Below are 19,549 nucleotides of genomic sequence, written 5' to 3'. Positions count from 1 at the left end.
CACATACATGATTCAGACTTTGTCTTACACAGTAGACATAGTACCTACTGTGTTCCAGGAACAATTCATTACTAACACTGCATTGACCGTTCCCTGTCGTTTTTCCTTCCATCCATGCTGCAGAAAAGGACAAGTAGGTTGGGAAACCTGTCTTCTCAATGACCAATGTACCTAACCAGACAGGAACTCATGTGTAACAACATCATCATACTCACATTCATACCGAGATTGTCTTAAAAGACTAAACTAACAAGTAGTTGCTTCAAGGAAACATCCTGGCTGAAGAACAGAAGGCATGGCTAAACCAAGGCGGGGGATGGGGTGGAGGAGGGTGGCAGTCTTGACCAAATCTTCAGATATAAAAACATTTTTATTTCCTCTTCTGAAAATAGAGCAACCCATTTGAATTTGTGCTACATATCTATCAAAATAATATCCCAAGAAAATTTATGTTGTCATTCACCTCAACAAATAAGTCTTTGTTGGAGGCCATAAGAAAATTTCACTCACAAGCAAGCATCTTAAGAATCAGAGGACTGATCAAACAGCATTTCCATCTATCTACCCCTCATTCCATAGTCCAATAAATGAAATTTCAGCCTAACTATTTGTGGTGGTTTAAAAGATAATGGATCCCAAAGGGAATGATACTATTAGAAGGTGTGGCCTTGTTAGAGCAGGTATGGCCTTGTTGGAGAAAGTATGTCCCTTCGGGAGTGGGTTTTGAGGTCTCCTATGCTCAAGCTATGCCCAATGATACAGTTCACATCCTGTTGCCTGCAGATCACGATGTAGAACTCTCAGCTCCTTTTCCAGCACCATGTCTGCCTACACTCCACCATGAAAATAATGGACTAAACCTCTGAACTGTAAGCTAGCCCCAGTTAAATGTCTTCTTTTATAAGAGTTGCTGTCAGCTGGGTGGTGGTGGTGCATGCCTTTAATCCCAGCACTTGGGAGGCAGAGGCAGGTGGATCTCTGTGAGTTCAAGGCCATCCTGGTCTACAGAGCAAGATCCATGACAGGCACCAAAACTACACAGAGAAACCCTGTCTCTAAAAAAACAAAAAAAAAAAAAGAATTGTTGTGGTCATGGTGGCTCTTGACAGCAACATAAACTCAAAAACACTAGTACATCTTATTATTGTTATACTGCAACTTTCCTTGAATATTATTTCTCATATTTAAACTTCAATATGTGCTGTTATTTTAACAAACTTGAGCTAAACAAGCACATTGGTCCAGGCCACCTCCTTGAAGCAGCCCAGTAATATAATATGATCTACATTGTCTAAACCCAGTATAACCTACCTGCCAGACAGCAAGCACACACATAACTTTGCAAACGCACAATGACCGTATCCTGTCTAGCATTCACATTTCCTATAGGTTGAAATAGTATACTGAAATAAGAAAACCTTGGCAGTCTCAGAGAAAAAGTCTAGCCTTAACCTATTAATTTTATTGAATTGAGTCCTATAATTCCTCGGGAAATGTTTTATATGTTTTTCCTATAAAAAGTTTATTCCTAGAGTCTATGAGCTTTTTACCCACTCCTGTAGTATTCTGAAGAACTAAAGATGCTATTAAATATATGAGAAATGTATTTATTTTGAAAATTTGTAATATGCTACTAAGATTTTAGGTCTGACTAATTGGGGAGAAATGCCTTCCATTAAGATTGTAGTTAAAATAAGACTATTATCCCCATAGAACTTTCTAGCTTCACTTAGGTTTATGAAGAATTTGAGAACTTGAACATGACATTGATTTCCCTTAAAGGACTAATATTGACAAAAAATTAAGCATCTTACATTTTTCTGATACAACAAAAATACTACAAACTATGTAGATTACAGAATTAAAATTTCTAAGATATTCCAGAGGCTTATAGTGTGCCTAGTAAGTGCCCCTGTCCTCAAGGATGCATCCTCATGAAAGAATACAAGGTATCTCCCTCGGGCCTCTTCCCTAAGGGCACTAAACCTCAATCATGAGAATTGTGCCTTCTTGCTCAGCCACTTCTGAGAGCCTCAGCTCTTAGGACCAATGCCTTGGGAATTAGGGGTCAACAATATGATTTCAGCATGACAGAAACAGTCATACCATAGAAAGTAAACTAACCACTACTTTGTTATAGCTAACTTGCATTTCTATCTCAATTTCTGCCTTACCTATACAACTTCCAGTGAGATTTTTTTTTTTAGATTCAAGGACCAGGAGATGCAAGAGATTTCATGTTCAGACAGTGAAAAAAAAAGACACATTAAAGTTTTTTCCTAATGTGCCTCTCACTTAACCAGAAGGAAATTACAGATTCCAAAAAGTAAAGTTAATAGAAGCAAAAAGTCTAATAATGAATGTGGTCAAAAGCTTTCATTAGTTATTTTAACTACCTAAATGTGTATTTAGTAATTGCTAAAAACCAAGAAAGCCAATGGAAAGGTTATAGGCAGCCAGTTAATAGGAAGCAATGGTAAAGAATGATCCCACACAGGAACATTTTAAGATTGTCGCTTTATTTTATAGCAATAGGACTTTTGCTAGTTACAATGATAAACTTTCTTCCTCCAAAGCACCCTGAGAATAGCAACCGTCCTCTCTGGGTTACAGTCCATGTTAATATAGCAATAATGTTAACACAGCCACAGCCTCTTCCTAGCTGGCTGGCAAAGGTCATCAACACTCCAACTAACAAGCAGCAGAGAAACCTACTTTCTGGGGAACGTGATGATTCAAACAGTATTTTTGCTTCAAGTGTGTTTTTAAAGCTAGTCCAACCCTCAATGAAATCATCTTTTTTTAAATATGAACAATAAAGTTCCCACTGAGCAGTCCTTCACTTCTCTGTAACACTCAGTAGGATGCTGATGGATTTATGGCTCGGCTTTAAATCCAACTCCCTAAATGTCAGAAAAAACAGAAACCCAAGATCCTACAAAGCCTTCAAGACTAAACCGCAAGAATGATTATTGAAATTAAAATACACTTTTGCATTTAACCAGCTATATTTTCTCCTACAGAACAAAAAGAAAGCAATCATAAGCCAGAAGATGGAAATAACTTAAGATTGCCACAAATAAACGGAGGAAAGAAGACAAAACTATCCCCGCTACTACCTTCGTTCTGACGTACTGATTTGACATAAAGGGTTGCAAGAATGGGCAGCCTTGGGGAGTTTGTTACCAATGTGTAGTCATTACACACAATTGCGTGTTTTGCTATGACACTGTCACATATGTCTATCACATACTTTACTCACGTTTATTCTCTAGGACTTTGTCCTGCTGGAATCCTTTCTATCCCCAGAGCCACCATTCTACATTCATACTATATATGTATATACAGTTTAAGTCTAGATTTCATACATAAGGAAGACATGGAGAATTTGTCTGAATGTGGCTTATTCCACTCATCACAATGATCTTCAGTTCAATCAATTTTCTATCAAAGTACTTAAATTTTATTCCACTCTGTGTATACACATTTCTTTACATGCATCTGTTAATGAGAATGGTTCCAAGGTTCTAGGCTAGTTCCCATAAACTGTGCAGCAATAAATATAAATCTTTGTGACTTAGAGTCTTTCACACCATAGTTACATCATCTTTTCAAATTTTTATTTCATTTATTATTATTAATGTGTGTGTGCACATGCACGCTTGTATGCATGCATTTGTGTGCATGATTATATACAAGTATAGAGAAGTCTAGAGGACAACTGTCAGGATTCAGTTCTCTCCTTCTAGAAATGAAACTCTGATCATCATTCTTTCATGGGATGTGTTTTTACCCACAGAACTATCTCACACCCTTGGAGAGCTCACTACAGTTTGTGGGTGCTATAAAATCAGTATTTTCATTCACTCTCTACGTCCAGTTTAACTGTATGTGTTATGGGATGAAAACAGCCACAGCATTTAGTCAGCAATTACACTCACAGGAGACTGCAGCCACACACACAGACTTAGGCACCAGACTAACTACTGCAAAATTACTTATAGAAGTATTGAAATAGCCAGGTGTGGTAGCTCATGCCTTTCAACCCAGCACTCAGGAGGTAGAGACATGAGGATCTCTATGAGGTCCAGGCCATGCAAGGCTACACAGTAAAACCCTATCTAAGAAAGTGTAAATGTGTAACAAAAAGGAGAAAACAAATTATTAAACTGTAATAATTCCCATGAATATCACACAGATATTTAGTGAGGTTTTCACTGTGAGTATAATACTACCGTTATAAGAAAGAATGTTGTCATCCTTTATTATGCTACTTTTATTAAAAACGTTGTTTGCTGTGTTCCCTAGATATTTCTTTGAAGTTTTGAGCAAATACATTTGTTCAAAATTCATTAAGTTATCTATTACCAGATTGCTTGATTCAGACACCATGTAAAAGGCTTTGATGTAAATTAAATACTCACTGTATCAAATTATTCTACTTACTACTTAAATTCTATTTCTGATGCTCCAGCTATGACAGAGCACTGAGGAAACAAAGGATGAAGAGCACAGGTTTTTTTTTAAAAAAAAAAAATATGTAATATTCTTAGCATAATAGGCCATCTATTCTGAAATGTATCTCAAGGCAAATTGAATGCATTAACTTAGGAGGATAATTGTGTCGAAGCCCAAGAAAGTTATATGAAGTGTGTTAATCCGTTCTTCCTCAAAAATGAAAGGTATGTGGATGGTTAATGTGGGGAGCCTCTGTGGCCGAGCTACACACTGAACTAGGGGCTAAAGTTTGGCCTCTAGACCAGACTAAATATGAATCAAGACTTGCTTTCCTTGGCAAAGTTCCTAGACGAGTTACCTGAATGCACTTGAGTTGATTTTACACTTAGCCTGACAGCAGGGTGCCCTAATCTAATGCTCCCCACACCACAGCCTAGCCTTTGAGTTTTGCCTGGTGTGGTCAGTTCAGCTGGAACAGCAACTCCAGTCCTCTCCACTTTGTGTGCGTCCTCCTCCATCTTCAAGCTATACTTTGGCTAACAGGGAAACACCTGACTATTCTTGAACAACCTCAGCTAAATTATACAAACCTCTTAAACAGTTCTCAGTACATTTGTGTGGTAGACAACATTGATCAGTGCATGGAACTCCTTGATCTTAGTCACATTATTTTATGTGAAAGGAAAAATATGTCCCAATTACATTGTATTGCCCATTTTACAGAGTCACAATAAATAAGTTGCTTATCTTGTTCATCTCAGTAAGCCTCTCACTTATTTGACCTTGAAGTTTCTTCATAAACATTTGTTGATTTCAAAAACGAATGGTCTTCTAGGGAACACAGTTCAGATAACATACAAAGGAAAATGAAGTGAGATGATCACAGGTATGCCAACAAGCCCAGAGGTGCTAATGAATAGATTCATGGCAATAAAAAGGCGGCGCTGAGAAAATCCACTGGGTTCTATCCACCTCCACCTCCCACCTCTCTGGCTCTAGCAGAGTAAGTGGTTCTCAACATGTGGGTCATGACCCTTTGGGGGTCACATATCAGATATTCTGCATGTCAGATATTTACATTATGATCCATTAACAGTAGCAAAATTACAGTTATGAAGTAGTAATGAAAATAATTTTATGGTTGGGGGTCACCACAACATGAACTCTATGAAAGGGTCGCAGCATTAAATGTAGCATTTTTATCACAGCATCAAAAAAAGCACTGGATCAATTTTTAGGAAATTCCCAAGTCATGTGAAACCAAAAGCAGCTGGAAGCTTATTGAATAATCATTATTCCAATATATCCTGACAAGGCTAGCATTGAGTTTTATAAAATAGATGGAAATTTGGTGTGAAAAAGTCTCTTGATATGCTCTTTCTGCCCCCCCCGCAAGAAAATACTGTAAAATAGAGTACAGAAGGCAAGGTGGAGCATCACAGAGTAAATAATGGGGCATTTTCCACAGGGTAATCTCTCCTCTTGATAGAATTACCCACCATCAAGACTCTTACCAACATTATGCAAAAATAACTGGGATTTGCTTCTCTCCACACCATTTACTAAAGGAAGACAGAATTTCTGTAGATTATTATGAAACAAATATCATTTATGAGCTAAAAATTTAAATTTAATAACAGAGTTGATAAAAACATATTGTGTTCACTCTATTGCTAAATATAATCAGTGGAGAATATAAATCAGGAGCCTGGAATTGAGTCGCTTACAAGTATTTTTCAAACCATAAAGTAGTTTCTTGCAAAATCTATTATGACTAAGGACTGTGTCATTATGCTTTGCCTTTCTAGGTATTTCACATTAGACCTTTACATTGACCACGTTATGAATCCAGATGGTTCTCTGGAAGCACAGAAATGGGGAAGGAGAATGTAATTGCCCAGGCATAATTTCCAAAAGCACAGGGCAGCAGCAGCTCTTTCATTCACATTGTTGGAAACACTTGTTAGTCCCTACGCACAAGAAGCTGAGTCTTCCTATGTGGTTTCTACTTAAAACGAATGGTTATGATTTTAAGGCCATGTATGTAAGCTGTACCTGTGATGCAGGCACACCAATCAGCACCTGTATGAGCTTAGTATGTAAGCTAAGGTAAAAGGAGCTGTCCTTTACATAACTGATGTTAGCAACAATGAGAAAGCATATGACCAGCATATAAATCATACACTCTAACATGGGAGAACATGGGATAAATAATCATTACTGCTGTGAACAGTACCAAGGGATTCGGCTTTGTTTCAGTGGCCTCCCTTTGAAGTACGGCTTCCAGTCTGGTGTTTTACAAATGTAGGGAAACATTGTACTCCAGAAGAGACTATTCAGACCACACCCTTCCTGGTTGTCTGACTCTTGTTTCTCCAGGAGGCATCATATAACTTGGTAAGTTGTAGATAAGTAATGCCCAAGTAAAATAAACGCTCATCTATAGATAGGTAATTTGCCAATGCAAATGACTTCCCTCTTTCACTGTGGATTAGTCCATTTTGCCTCCATTTATACATCCATTTCCCATTTCTGAACTATAGGTGTCTGTGAACTTCCCTTTGGATGGTTATGATATCTTATTAGTTCCTTCCTTAATGAGCTAAGATCCTGAAGCCATGTTCCTTTTAGAAAGGGATCATTTCCCCCTCCTTTTGAAAATTACCTTTTAACAATTTTTGAGAAAACAGTCACCTTCTGAAGTCTGGGAATAGCATTGCTGTTTGATATTGATGTTCCTTGATAGCACTGCTGAACTGGATCATAAATACAGCTGTTTCCAGAAAAGGTTGAGGCTTTGGGACAATGACCAAGGTGGTCAAAGAATGAAAGGGGAGGGGCTGGAGAGATGGGTTAACATTTCAGAGTACATAGTGCTCTTGCAGAGGACCAGGATTCAGTTCCCAACACACACATGGCAGCTGACTACCTCCTGTAACTCCAGCTCTAGGAGATCTGACACCCTCTTCTGGCCTCTGCAGGCATTGCACTCAGGTGTATACACACATACACATACACATACACACACACACACACACACACACACACACACACACACACACACAAAATAAACTGAAGGATGCAGGCAAGAGTTTATTTTATGCAAGGAGAGAGAGAAGAAATAGAGTGGCCTGGCCAGAATAGGAAGCAAAGTCTTCTGTCTTTGTAATTTCATGTGCTGTTCCAACAGCAGAGCCTATTCAAGCAACACTGTTCCACTGAGAATCTGACAGAGCATCGCTCTTCTGCCCAGGCATGTGCTTGCACTTACTCCTAGTTTTCAGAAGTCCAACTAAGATTATTAATCTCATCACATCTCATAAACGTGCAGCCAGTGTAACTGTTTAAAATGCTAGTAGCACATGATCACAGTTAAACAAAAGTGCAGACTGGTAATAAATTAAAAATGATGAGGAAGTGATATATGATACACATCAGGGTGCTATGCGGCTGATTATAAAATTCCTCTGTCTGTGCTTTCTTCCTGACGATTGCTGATAGAAACAAGGGTTTTCTGCTGAAAAAATATGAAGGTTTAAAGTAAAACATACTCTGAGTCTAATTCATTGTGGGTTTACATAGAAAAATGCAAAATATACCCCGATCTCTCAATCCAAGCATATCCTTTACTATAAAAGTAAATTAGCCATTTTTATATTTTAAAAAATGGTAGCATAAATTTTACCAGTACACATTGCATTCCTCATTCAGAATTTGATTGTAAGAACAATCCTAATGTTCAGGAAACCCATCCTTAGAAGTAGCTGGAATTTAGAGCCTTAAATAACTCTGCACAGAAGGAAACTCAATACAAGAACGTAAAAGCCTCAGTTTCTTTACAGATGTCATTTCTCAATGCTAGAAGTTTTCTTTTATTAAAAACTTCCAGATGCATCTCATGAATTGTAGGAGTGGGCTTACTGTTTAAACTGGGCTGGGGGGCCAGAGCACTGCAGGGGGAGGGGGGGCAGGAAGCGAAGTTAGGAGACAGAGTTGGGGTTATTGTTGGGTTTTTTTTTGCTTTTGTTTTTGTTTTTTGTAGCTTACAATGCCTTTATTTGGCATATGATCTTTCTAGCCTTCCTTGCTTGATCACTGTCCCGTATTTGCTGCTTTGTAGATAACTGACTTCTCTCATAAAGCAACGCAGCTAGCTAAAAAAATAAGGCTTATTTTCTCATCTAGACTTCCTTGAAGTCCATAATTTGAGAATTACGTTATCAAGAGAAAAATTGCTCGCCACTGACATGTACAGTTCTACTGCATGTCCTACAAGACTACTGGGGAAGGTGTTGTGTTCAAATGACTGTCCACAACCAGCTGTTCATGCAGCAGCCAATAGTGCTGACGGCAATGGACACCCATTTCAAAGACAGATAGAGGGTCCTCTTTCCACGTCCCTTCTGCAGCACTGGCTACAGTGGGGCTAGACACGGATTGACACTTTCTCTGTGAAAGGGACTGCAAGTCTCACCCATCATTGGATAAAATACTGTTAATTTCTAGAGATTCTTACTGTCGTTGATGGACTCTACAACCCATGTTAATATGCAAATTCAAAAGGATAGCCATGTCTGTTCAAATATTTTCTCTCTATAATTTAACTCCATCGCTTCTAGAAACATTTCTAGTGTGGAATTCTGAGGTGAGTTCTGTGTTGACAAGTGCAGTATATTTCTAAAGAGCTGCCAGTGTGACACTGACCATAGATAGCACTTTCAGTAATTTTTCTAACAGTGTTCCATGGAGTCCTAAGATTTGTTATAGAATATTACTTTAACTATTTAAAGATGTGTTACAGTTGTTGATGCTACATTTGTTTAACAATGTAAAGATGTATTACATTTGTTTATGCTGTATTTGTTTAACAATGTAAAGATGTTACATTTGTTTATGCTACATTTGTTTAACAATGTAAAGATGTGTTACATTTGTTTATGCTGCATTTGTTTAACAATGTAAAGATGTGTTGCTTTGCCTGCCTTAGGCATCTGATTGGTCTAACAAAAAGCTAAACGGCCAATAGCTAGGGAGTAGAGGAATAGACAGGGCTGGTGGGCAGAGAGAATAAGTAAGAAGAGACATCTAGGCTTAAGAGAGAAGAGAGAATGAGGGAGAAAGAGAGGGACATGCCCTGGGCCAGAAGACAGGCAGCTGACAGACAGACACAAAGTAGGACATACAGAATGAAAGAAAGGCAGAAGGCCCTGAGGCAAAACATAGATGAAGAGAAACAGGTTGAAATAAATTATAACACCTAGTTGGGACAAGCATAAGGCCAAGCATTCATAACTAATACTAAGTCTCCACATCATGATTTGGGAGCTGGTTGGTGGCCCCAAAAGAAGCCTGTTACAAAGATTCTTTGGTGATGCTCCCATGAGGAAAATAATGGACAACAGAAAGGCTTTATCCTTATATTTAAAATGTGGAGACTGGAAAGGGAACTCAGGAGTTAAGAATGTAGACTTCGGCTGGGCGGTGGTGGCTCACGCCTTTAATCTCAGCACTCAGGAGGCAGAGGCAAGCGGATTTCTGTGAGTTCAAGGCCATCCTGGTCTCCAAAGCGGGTTCCAGGAAAGGTGCAAAGCAACACAGAGAATCCTTGTCTCGAAAAACCAAAAAAAAAAAAAAAAAAAAAGTAGACTTCTTTTGCAGAGACCCAGAGTTCAATTGCCAGCATCTACATTAGGCAGCTCAAGCCTCCTGTAACTCCAGCTCCAGGAGATATGACACTATCTTCTGGCCTCTGTGGGCAATCACATGTATGTGAATGCACATGCTCGCGCGCATGCGCACATACACACACACACATACACATATGCGCGCATATGCATGCATGCATGCGCGCGCACACACACACACTCATGAATGAATAAATCTTTTAAAAAGTGGTCAGCACATTTAATTTGTTTCACGTGTATTATTTTTTGTGTATGCGTACATGTGTATGAGCATGTGTGTTATGTAAAGATGAGTCTGAAACAGTTTGTAGAACCTGACCTAAATGTTGTAAAGAATGGCAGACGTTCTTATAATCTAGGACACTGGAACTCTTAAAAATCTAAATTATTAGTAATCAAATGAGCACAATTTTAGCATTTCTAACAACTAACGTCACTATCTACTAACCATGCCCTTATAGGATAAAGGACTATTTGATGATAAGACTAGGGAAAGGAATACAGGGCAAAATCAGGAATGCTCCAATTCTCACGTGTTCAACTGAGGCTGAGGTAGACACTCCAGAGACAGCAACATCAGCAGCATGACGGCAATCCTCAGTTGTGCTGGAGTCTATGAAATCTGAAGCTAAAATCCCCCATTGGACAAACTCAATTCAATTTAGTTCATTTTTTTTCTAAATATTGGAATACCAGCCCAAAGATCATAGCTGTAAACCTATCTACTTAACAGCCAAACTCTGCCTAAAATAAATGTGAAATTGGGGGCTAGCAACACAGTCGGTTAATAGGGTGCTTTCTAGCCCTCATCACACAAAACCAAACACCTGTGGTCATAGTATTTGGGCTGGGGAGACAGAAGGATCAAAAATACACGGTCATCTCCTACTATACTTTGATTTGAAGGATAGCCTAAACTACATAAGACTTTGTGTAAATAAAGTTAAAATGTGCTCATTTGAAGTATCTCGAATGTAGTAAGATACTGCGATCTTCAAATCCCACAGAAATTCCTTGCTTCCTCCTCTTTTTTGTGGCAAACAGAAATCAAGAAGTGGATGTCAATGGACAATGGATGTAACTGGGAAAGGAAAAGGCAGAGTGGGCTGGGGGAAGAGGGCGTGTCTTGCTATTCAACCCAGCTCCTCCCCCTTCGTGGTCACAAAGGGGAGGTGCTTGCCACTTGGTGCCACTTCCTCAAGGAATTCTATCATCCAGTGGCCTACAGAACAGTCATTTGAAGGAATTAGGACACCAACAGGAATATAGGACACCAATGAAAAGTGCTCACTTCTGCCTCATTACAGAGTTTCCACTTACTTCAGCATCCCACTCTAAGCATTTACTCCTTTATAAAGTCAAATTTTAAGCAGGTTTTTTTTTTTTTTCTGTGTAGAATTGCAGAACAAATCCCAAAAGATACCAATAAATATCCATGTCTGGAAATCAGGCATCTGAGCAAACCACAGTCTGTTTTAAACACAAATGGGGGAGGGGGGGTAAAAAGTGTTCAATATTGTGGTACGTAAAACCACAGCCCAAAATTTCACCCATACTGGCAAACCAAGGCAGGATGGGGATGCTTCTGTGACCAGACTGACTCACGCCTTGTTTTCACATTCTCAGCTTCCATCAAACTACCAAGTAATGTTTATAAAGGTGGAGGAGGGAACTAAAACACTTTTCTTTTTCGTGATCATTCTTGGATGGCTTCTACTCAAGATAACAGGCTGATGCTACTTGGCTAAGTGTCTAGTGGGGATGCCCCTGTGGCAGGAAATGCCCCCCAGCTGCAGAGTCATCCTGATTCTGGCATGTTTCTTTGCATGCTCCCCTCTACCTAATCCTGATGCTGATCAAACATTCCTTCTCCATTCCCAGACCTAACTAAGCCTGCCAGTCAGACTCTGCCTTCCTCAACACCGTGGGGTTGATTCTGCACAGTGACAAAGTCTGTCAATTGGAAGCAGAGTAGGTTATCCCAGCCCTAAGAGAGAACTTGTTCCTACACATTCTTACTAGAATGAGCAAGAGTGAACTGATCTGCATGAAGAATTGACACCTTTCTTTCTGATAACTCCCAGCTCATCAAAACATGGAATTACTAAGAAAAATAATATAAAGAAATAGCCTCTTAATTTACAGACAAGAGCAGCAAACAAGAAATTAAACCCAAGAGCACTGCTTCAAGAGGCAATTTGTCCTTGGTCCTTTGACTGGGGCATTTTGCCAGCTGTCACTACTAGACCAACTGAAAGTGCCACACCCAAACTGTTGTTCTCATTAGAACCAAACAATTTAACACGAATGCCTGGAGGTACTGGCATGTCACACTGTGTTGTTTAGTCTTACAAGAGAAGAATGTCTGTCATTCCCATTAAATAATATTTAAGCATTTGCATTCATGGTCTACAAGCTGCTTCTGATGCTCCTTTATAAAACTAAGATCTAAACACTATGACTCTCTAACTTGATGTACTCCATTTATTGTGTGGTCTCTTTAAAAAGAAAATATAGCCCAAGTGAAATATTAGTAAGAAATAGTTTTCTAGACTTTATATGAGAAAGGCAATCTAAGGTTCTTCTGAAACCATGGGAAATGATGTCCTTCAGCCAGACACCTGTGCCTGTGTCATAGTTAAGAATGTGAGGTTCCTCAATTTACACATACTCTTGCTTCATATATAATTATTTCCATAGAGGTGGAAGGTATTCAGGGGCCTCAGAAAATAATGGTCTAAACCTCTTCTGTTTGGCTGCCTGGCTCTATCAGCTTCTACATAGAGGATCTTCTGCAAACATGCCTGATTTATACATAGTTTTACTTAAGGCACCAAGAGAGACCCCAAGGCAAAATTCTATCTACAGAATGAGCCAACTTATTCTCTCATGTGAAGGTCAAGTTTTATAGGGGCCAGGCCCCAAACACCAGCTGGATCTCCCAGGCCCCGCTACTGCTAAGTCAAGGGCTCTGCTAAACAGAGCTTTGATGTATAAGTTTTTTGTTCATTATTCTGGAGTTTCTCCAAAGCAAAACTTTTCTAAAATAAAGGTTCTCCTGAGTTCACAAGTCAATGTGAGCTGTCAGGAGGCAAAAATGATCTAAACCTAGACTGCAATGCATAGCAGCCCAAATAAAGATTTATTACAAACCTTAAAATGGGTGAAATATAAATTATACCTCAGTAAAGCTACTAAAAATAAGTCTGAAAATGAGTCAGACAGGTAAGCTGTCTATAAATATCTGATATTGAAACTACAAAGATACTTTTGACTACCCATGCTCAAGTAAGCCCAGGCCCTGTGTTCTTTGTCATACTTCACCTAAAACGTCTAAAGTTTTCCCTGTAATGTTGGTAAAAAATAACTTGAGACTAATGTAAATATCTGTTAAAAAAAAAAAAAAAAAAAAAAAAAAAAAAAAACATTAACCGGTACAGCAACAAGAGAAACTCTAGTATGATTACCTGTGTGTGTGATTTACATACATATCTGCTCAATTAACCGTAGTTTTAGTCAAAGCTCATCGTTAATTTGACACTGGGTTCTGAGTAGACATCTCAAAGATTCTTTTCCCACCTATACCATGTAACTCTGTCCACTAGAGTTAAATGGCAAGAAAAATAGCAGGTTTAAGGGTCTGGCTCGGCAGTGTAGCTTAGTGGTGAAGTGTTTGTTCGTAGAACACCAAGGAGGCAAAAAGATAGCAACTACAACTTAACACTCAACTCACTAAAAATCAGATAGTCTACAAAAACTGTCACCCTGTGAGAAAGCCTTTTCTGGGATTGTGCATGCATGTGCATGTGTGTGTGCATGTGTGCATGCATGTGTATGTGTTTGTTTTCAGATGAGAAAATGGAACACACTTGGTTCTTTAGTTCAACAAAGATCCCACATTATCAGTAGCAGATACAGATTCCAGTCCAGAGGCATTCTGCTCTAAATGCTCATTCTTGACTCCTCATCAAGAATGGACTTCCAGTTCCCTCAGATGCCAACATGAATCCTCACCTTGACTTTAGTACATTAACTATTTTCTTCTTCATCTATAAAAGTAGATCACTTGGAGTTAATTCTCCGAGTTGTTATGACAATTAGAGAGTACATTTCTTAGATTAAGAAACTATTCAATAAATAGCTTATCCTTCTCCCAAGATACCCCTTCCTGTGAATAAAACAAAAGCAAACAAACTATAAATGTTATTATTTCCTTACACCCTACCTGGACCAACCTGTCAGGAACCATGGTCTATCAAAAGCACTTAGAGTGAACACGAACAACACAGCATTACTTTTTTACTATCAGCCTTTGGCTCTGTTACTGAGACTGTCAACAAGAGTGTCAACTTCAAGGGGTGGGCATCTGTCCACAGGAACTGAGCTGAGGTCACAGACTTGTCTAGCTCTGTCCTGCAAACAGATGTCTTTGTGACAATTCTTAGTCATGTGGACCACAGCTAGAGCCAACCCAGGTGGGAAGTGCTGTATCCTCTTCTAATCCTTGGCTGGCCTACTCATTCCCTAAGACAATATCTCACTGACCATATTTCAAAATCCTTCTCTCCAGGATATAACATCTTTATTTTTAGAATGCCTGGTTATTATCCAAGCAGAAGGGAGTGTCTCCAGAACAGTGATTATTTGGTTCCATGCACTGGAAGGTACGTACACCTTTCAAGAGTTGCTGCTCAAGAAGCCAGGTAAAAACTGATGTGATGTGGGGCTCTAGTGGTGATGAGGAGGTAAAGCAGCTGTTACAGAGAGCCAACCAAAAAAAAAAAAAAAAAAACACCAAGGAAATCCCATTTACATTGTCATGTTATATTGAATAACACTCCAGTGGTCCAGTGTTATCTTCTGAGATAACATAAGTCCAACTCTAAATGTGGTAGCTTTCTTCCAATCAAGTGATAATTAAGTTACATTAAACATCATGAGTAGTGACATCTTACAGAAAACAGAATTCACAGAGCAGAAGAGGTTACTTTTCAACTTTTTACCCAATTCAGTAAGAATCCAATGAATGAAATACTGCTTTAAATACAGTTAACAAAACATTACATACCAAAAGTACTGGACTCTGAAGGGTGTGGTTGGTGACTCTCAGTACCAGGTGTCTTAGAATTTAAACAGTCCCAAACGTGATGAGGTGATTATGTGTTTAATCCTCTGCTGGAAATGTGACTTCCTTAAATATCTGACTTCTGAGGTCTGTCCCAACTCAAAACAACTAAGAACAAAAGCTACATGTTCAAATGCTAACTCCTTCTTTGATCTCCTTCTAACAAAAGAGGTAACTTAAATTGTCAAATATTCACATATAACATATAAAATTTCCCCTGTGTATTGTGGGGTTAGACCTAGGGTCTCACACATGCTAGGCTAGTGTTCTAAAACTGAGCTACACCAAGATCTCCAAACATCTTTTTTTAACCTTCTGATGTTAAGACTGTCTTACAAGTTGTAGCCCTGGTCTGCACGGAACTCATAATCCTCCTGCTTCAACCTTCTGCGTAGCTGGAATAAGAGGCCTTTACCATCAATCCAAAGCAGTGTTTTCCTAATCGAAAGGCTTTATTTGAAAAAAGTATGGTTGCAGTATGATGAACAATGTAATTGGATATATAATTGCTGTGCGTAGGGCCAATGAGACTGCTCATTGGGAAAGGCCCTTGTCACCAAGCCTGATGACCTGGCTTTGATCCTTGGCGTCCACTTGATGGCATTACAAAGCTAAGTCCTGCAGGTTGCCCTTGACTTCCACACAAGTGCCACTGCACATACAGGGCCTTAGGCATGTGCATGAGGGCATGGACACACACACTAAATGTAATTTTTAAAAAGTTTCCTCTAAATGTGTATGCTCTACAACCTGGTGTCCATATTTTAAGCTGATGTGTAAAAGATGGCAGCTGTGTTGACCATATCAAAAATAATTCAGAATATTAAGAAAATACAAGAACTAGCCTTTCCATATACAGTCATGTACTACTTAACAGGGAGAATTGTGTTGTTTGACAGTTTCATACACTGCACTTCAAAAACTGAAATGACTATAATATCAATAAATGATGTAATCTTATAAGACCTCTATCCTACACAGCACAGTGTGATCTGTCGTTGACCAAATGCAACTATGCAACACCTAACTACATAAATATCATGTTCTTGAACATGAAATAAAATGTAAAAGAATCACTTTGCATGTCTGATAAAAGAAACTAAATGTTCATAAATGCATTACAGTGTCTATCTGAAAAAGCATTAACACTCATGGGGTTTGATGACCATCATCCAAGATCTTTTAAATTGTTAAATCTACAGATAAATACTGAGGCTCAGAGATCTGTGAAAGGCGTTACAGTTACCCTGGCTGGATGGGGTGTGGGATGCTACTCATTGATGTCTCTCTTCCCCATTCTCTTAGGTACTGCCATTAACATGGTTCCCTAAAACTGCCCACAAATACAGTAAATAGATAAGAGCCCATCCTGAGAGGTCATTGAGAATGCAATAGTTTGGAATGGGAGTTCAAGATAAAGAATAGCCTTCATCTGGTCTTCTGCTGTGAGACAGGAGAGAGAGTCTCTTTGATAGGACAGAATACAAGCCAGTGAGGAAGGAGAGGTGATTTACACATGTAGCCATACGCCAGAGGCAGGCAACAGCCCTGCACTGTTGGAGCATTAGACACCAGGGAATTCAGAATCTAAGAGTTCAACAGTCATTTTCATACACATGGTGCACACACACACAAAAAAAATTGACATTATTTAATAAGATCATGGAAGACTTTGGATCGGTGACTCTAAGAACTCTATCTTTGTATATCATCTTGCCTATGTTATCCATGGTGACCATCTCTAGCTTCCTCACTCTCCCATAGCAGACCTCAGGATCCCGCATAAAATAATACTTAGCATTTTTTTTTTTTTTTTGCCATCTTTTGGACTGAGGCATGTTGGTTTTATTAAAGCAGGCTGGGCCTGCATTCTTTCTTTACTATTATTCCAGGTAGACTTGACAGCACAAGACCGTGTGTGTGTGTGTGTGTGTGTGTGTGTGTGTGTGTGTGTGTGTGTGTGTTCTGCTGTGGAGGAAGCATTGCTAAATGAGGTCTATTTTACCTGCCGGGCAGTTGCACTCTGAAGGTGCCTCTCTTGCGATTCTTATTTTAGCCATATGTTCATAGGATTTCTGTAGGAAAAAGCAGAGGTATATTAACACAATCATCAGTAGCACTGAAGAGAAATGGACTCTTAGGGACTCTCTGGCTACATGCCTGATTTACCAGCATTCGATAGCCTGCATAAGGAATATTTACATATGTACTTGGACTCTAGTCAAAAAGTAACAGAATCCAAGTCCTAAAATAAGACAATGACCACTGACGTGGTAGCAGGGTTGCAGGGTTTGGCTAGGACCTTTCTCAGGTCTTCAATTCCCACCACCCTCTCCTCCAGCCCAAGCACAGTCGGTGCAAAAGCCTGGCAGTGAGACACTGCAGGTCTGAAAACATGGTGGCCAATAGTATGCATGTGAATATCAACTGCTGAACAGCTTCTCTATTGGAAGTAAATTCCCCTAAAAAAAAGCCCCTAACTTGAGTTGAAACCAACCTTGAAGATGATATGATTCCTTTCAACTCTCAACTTCAATGGCTCTACATTGATCAATACCTGCACAGCATCTTTGCCAAATATCAAACTTTTTTGACGTATTTGAACATGAAAAGATTCGAAGGGTGAAACTTATGACTTTGAATCTGTATAGAATTGTTTTTTAATGATTACCTTTTGTATATTAATAACACTTATTTTTCTAACCTTTACCTGGAAAGGAGATATGAGATCTTATGTCTATAATGAACATTCTCTGTAGAACTGAGAGATCACAAGAGACTCCAGAAAACTGAAAAATGAAATGTTCCTCCCCACACTCCCACTATCCAGGCCTCCCTTCCCTCTTTCAGACATTCATATATGTTTAGCATGCAAGCACTATGGAAGAGTAAGGGAAGATTTCAGCTACAGACTCGGTATCAATCAATACCCAAGGTACTTAACACACACTCCACACTCGGCACCCACAGTCACGCCGACTCTGTAGAGAGTAAGGGTTGAAACTAGCCCTGCATTCAGGACTCACACCTGTGCAAAACACTATCCACGTGCAAAAAACCCCAGCCTTTCACACCTGTGCCAAGAGACGCTCCACTTTCTCCTGAACCATAGCCTTCAGCTCATCGAGGGTGTCAGGCAGCGGGCGAAAGGAAGGGGTTCCTTTGGCAGATTCAAGAGCAGCAATCCTCGCCTGGAGGTCGTTGGTTTTCACCCCAAGATACAAGCAAAAAACCACAGCCACCACTGACAGGAGGGTCGCCAGGGCCGCACACGAGGCCATGGAGCCGGCACAACGCTGTCCCAAGGGGCGCGGATCTTCTGATCCAGGCTCTCGTCCCCCTCCTTTCCCTGCAAGCTTCTTCACCAACATCGTGGCGGGGTCGCCGGCCTCCCTTACGCCTTCAGCCCCTCTACCTCCTCCAATTATCTTAGAAGGAGAGGAAGGGCCGGTGCCTTCAAAGTTCAGTCCCTGCGGCTGCACAACTAGTTGGTGGAGTCGGAGCCCCCTGCTCGCGGAGGTGGACCTGAGCTTGGCTCGGCGTCCGGATCAGCAGCAGGCGTGGACCATCCTGATTCTTTCTCCCCTTCCAGCTGAGAGTGAAAAGCCCCCTCTCTGGCCGAGGGCTGTGTGGCGCCGGGGGGGTCACAGCTGAAATGCAGCCCACCAGGGCAGTTCTTCTGACCCCTCAAGATCCGACACCTCCTTAGTGGTGCCCCGCGCGGAGGCGCAGGGTCCGCCGGCCCCTCTCCCTGCTCCGACCTGTTGCGTCTGTCTGCCTAGCTCTACCTATTCCGGGGGCTTTTCACACGCCGACCTGTCTCCCACCTGGATCAGTTCAAGGCCAAAAGGGAAAAGAAATGCAGAGAGACGCGGCGAGAGCGCGGCCCCCGAGGGGTGGCCAGAGGGAGAGAGGAGAGAGGAGAACCAAATGACCCAAGCGGCAATCGCGAGCCGCCGCGAGGCCCCAGAAGTAGCTCCGCAGCCTCCCGTGTGCGAGCCTTAAATACCCCGGGATGCTCGCGTGTGAGACCGTGCGCGCGCGCCTCCAGCACGGCCCGCCCCCTCCCGCAGGAGCCTCCTCATTAGCATAATGTATTCACCTTCGCCCAGCCCGCCTGGACCCACGAGAGGGCGGGAGCGCGGGTGGGAGCGGAGCGGGAGGTCCCTATTAGCATAATATATGCAAATAGCTTCAGCAGCCGCCGTGATTGGAGAGGAGCTTGGAGACCCTTCCCCTCCCGCCACAGTGTAACTTCAGCGTCCCCTAAGGCCACCTCTCT

General features: G+C 40.6%; 1 protein-coding gene across 17 annotated transcripts in view; it reads right to left on the bottom strand.

Annotated features, from left to right (window-relative positions):
- Col25a1 (collagen type XXV alpha 1 chain) overlaps positions 1-19,342 on the bottom strand; it is a 404,038-nt gene extending 384,696 nt beyond the window's left edge. For 4 of the 17 annotated variants that reach the window (XM_028856763.2, XM_028856777.2, XM_028856796.2 and 1 more), the window contains exons 1-2: positions 18,342-19,335; positions 17,273-17,342 (exon numbers count right to left, since the gene is read on the bottom strand). In XM_028856763.2, coding sequence (XP_028712596.1) covers positions 17,273-17,342; positions 18,342-18,638 — 367 coding nt within the window. In that variant the 5' untranslated portion in view covers positions 18,639-19,335. Of the gene's footprint in view, positions 1-17,272; positions 17,343-18,341 lie in introns of all 17 variants that reach the window. The other 13 variants (XM_037207093.1, XM_037207094.1, XM_037207096.1 and 10 more) reach the window with 8 other exon arrangements.
- Positions 19,343-19,549: the final 207 nt, after the last annotated feature.

The sequence above is a fragment of the Peromyscus leucopus genome, chromosome 6, assembly GCF_004664715.2.
Source record: "Peromyscus leucopus breed LL Stock chromosome 6, UCI_PerLeu_2.1, whole genome shotgun sequence".
NCBI lineage: Eukaryota > Metazoa > Chordata > Mammalia > Rodentia > Cricetidae > Peromyscus > Peromyscus leucopus.
Note: the sequence above shows the minus strand (reverse complement) of the source record. Positions and strands in the feature narration are given on the sequence as shown.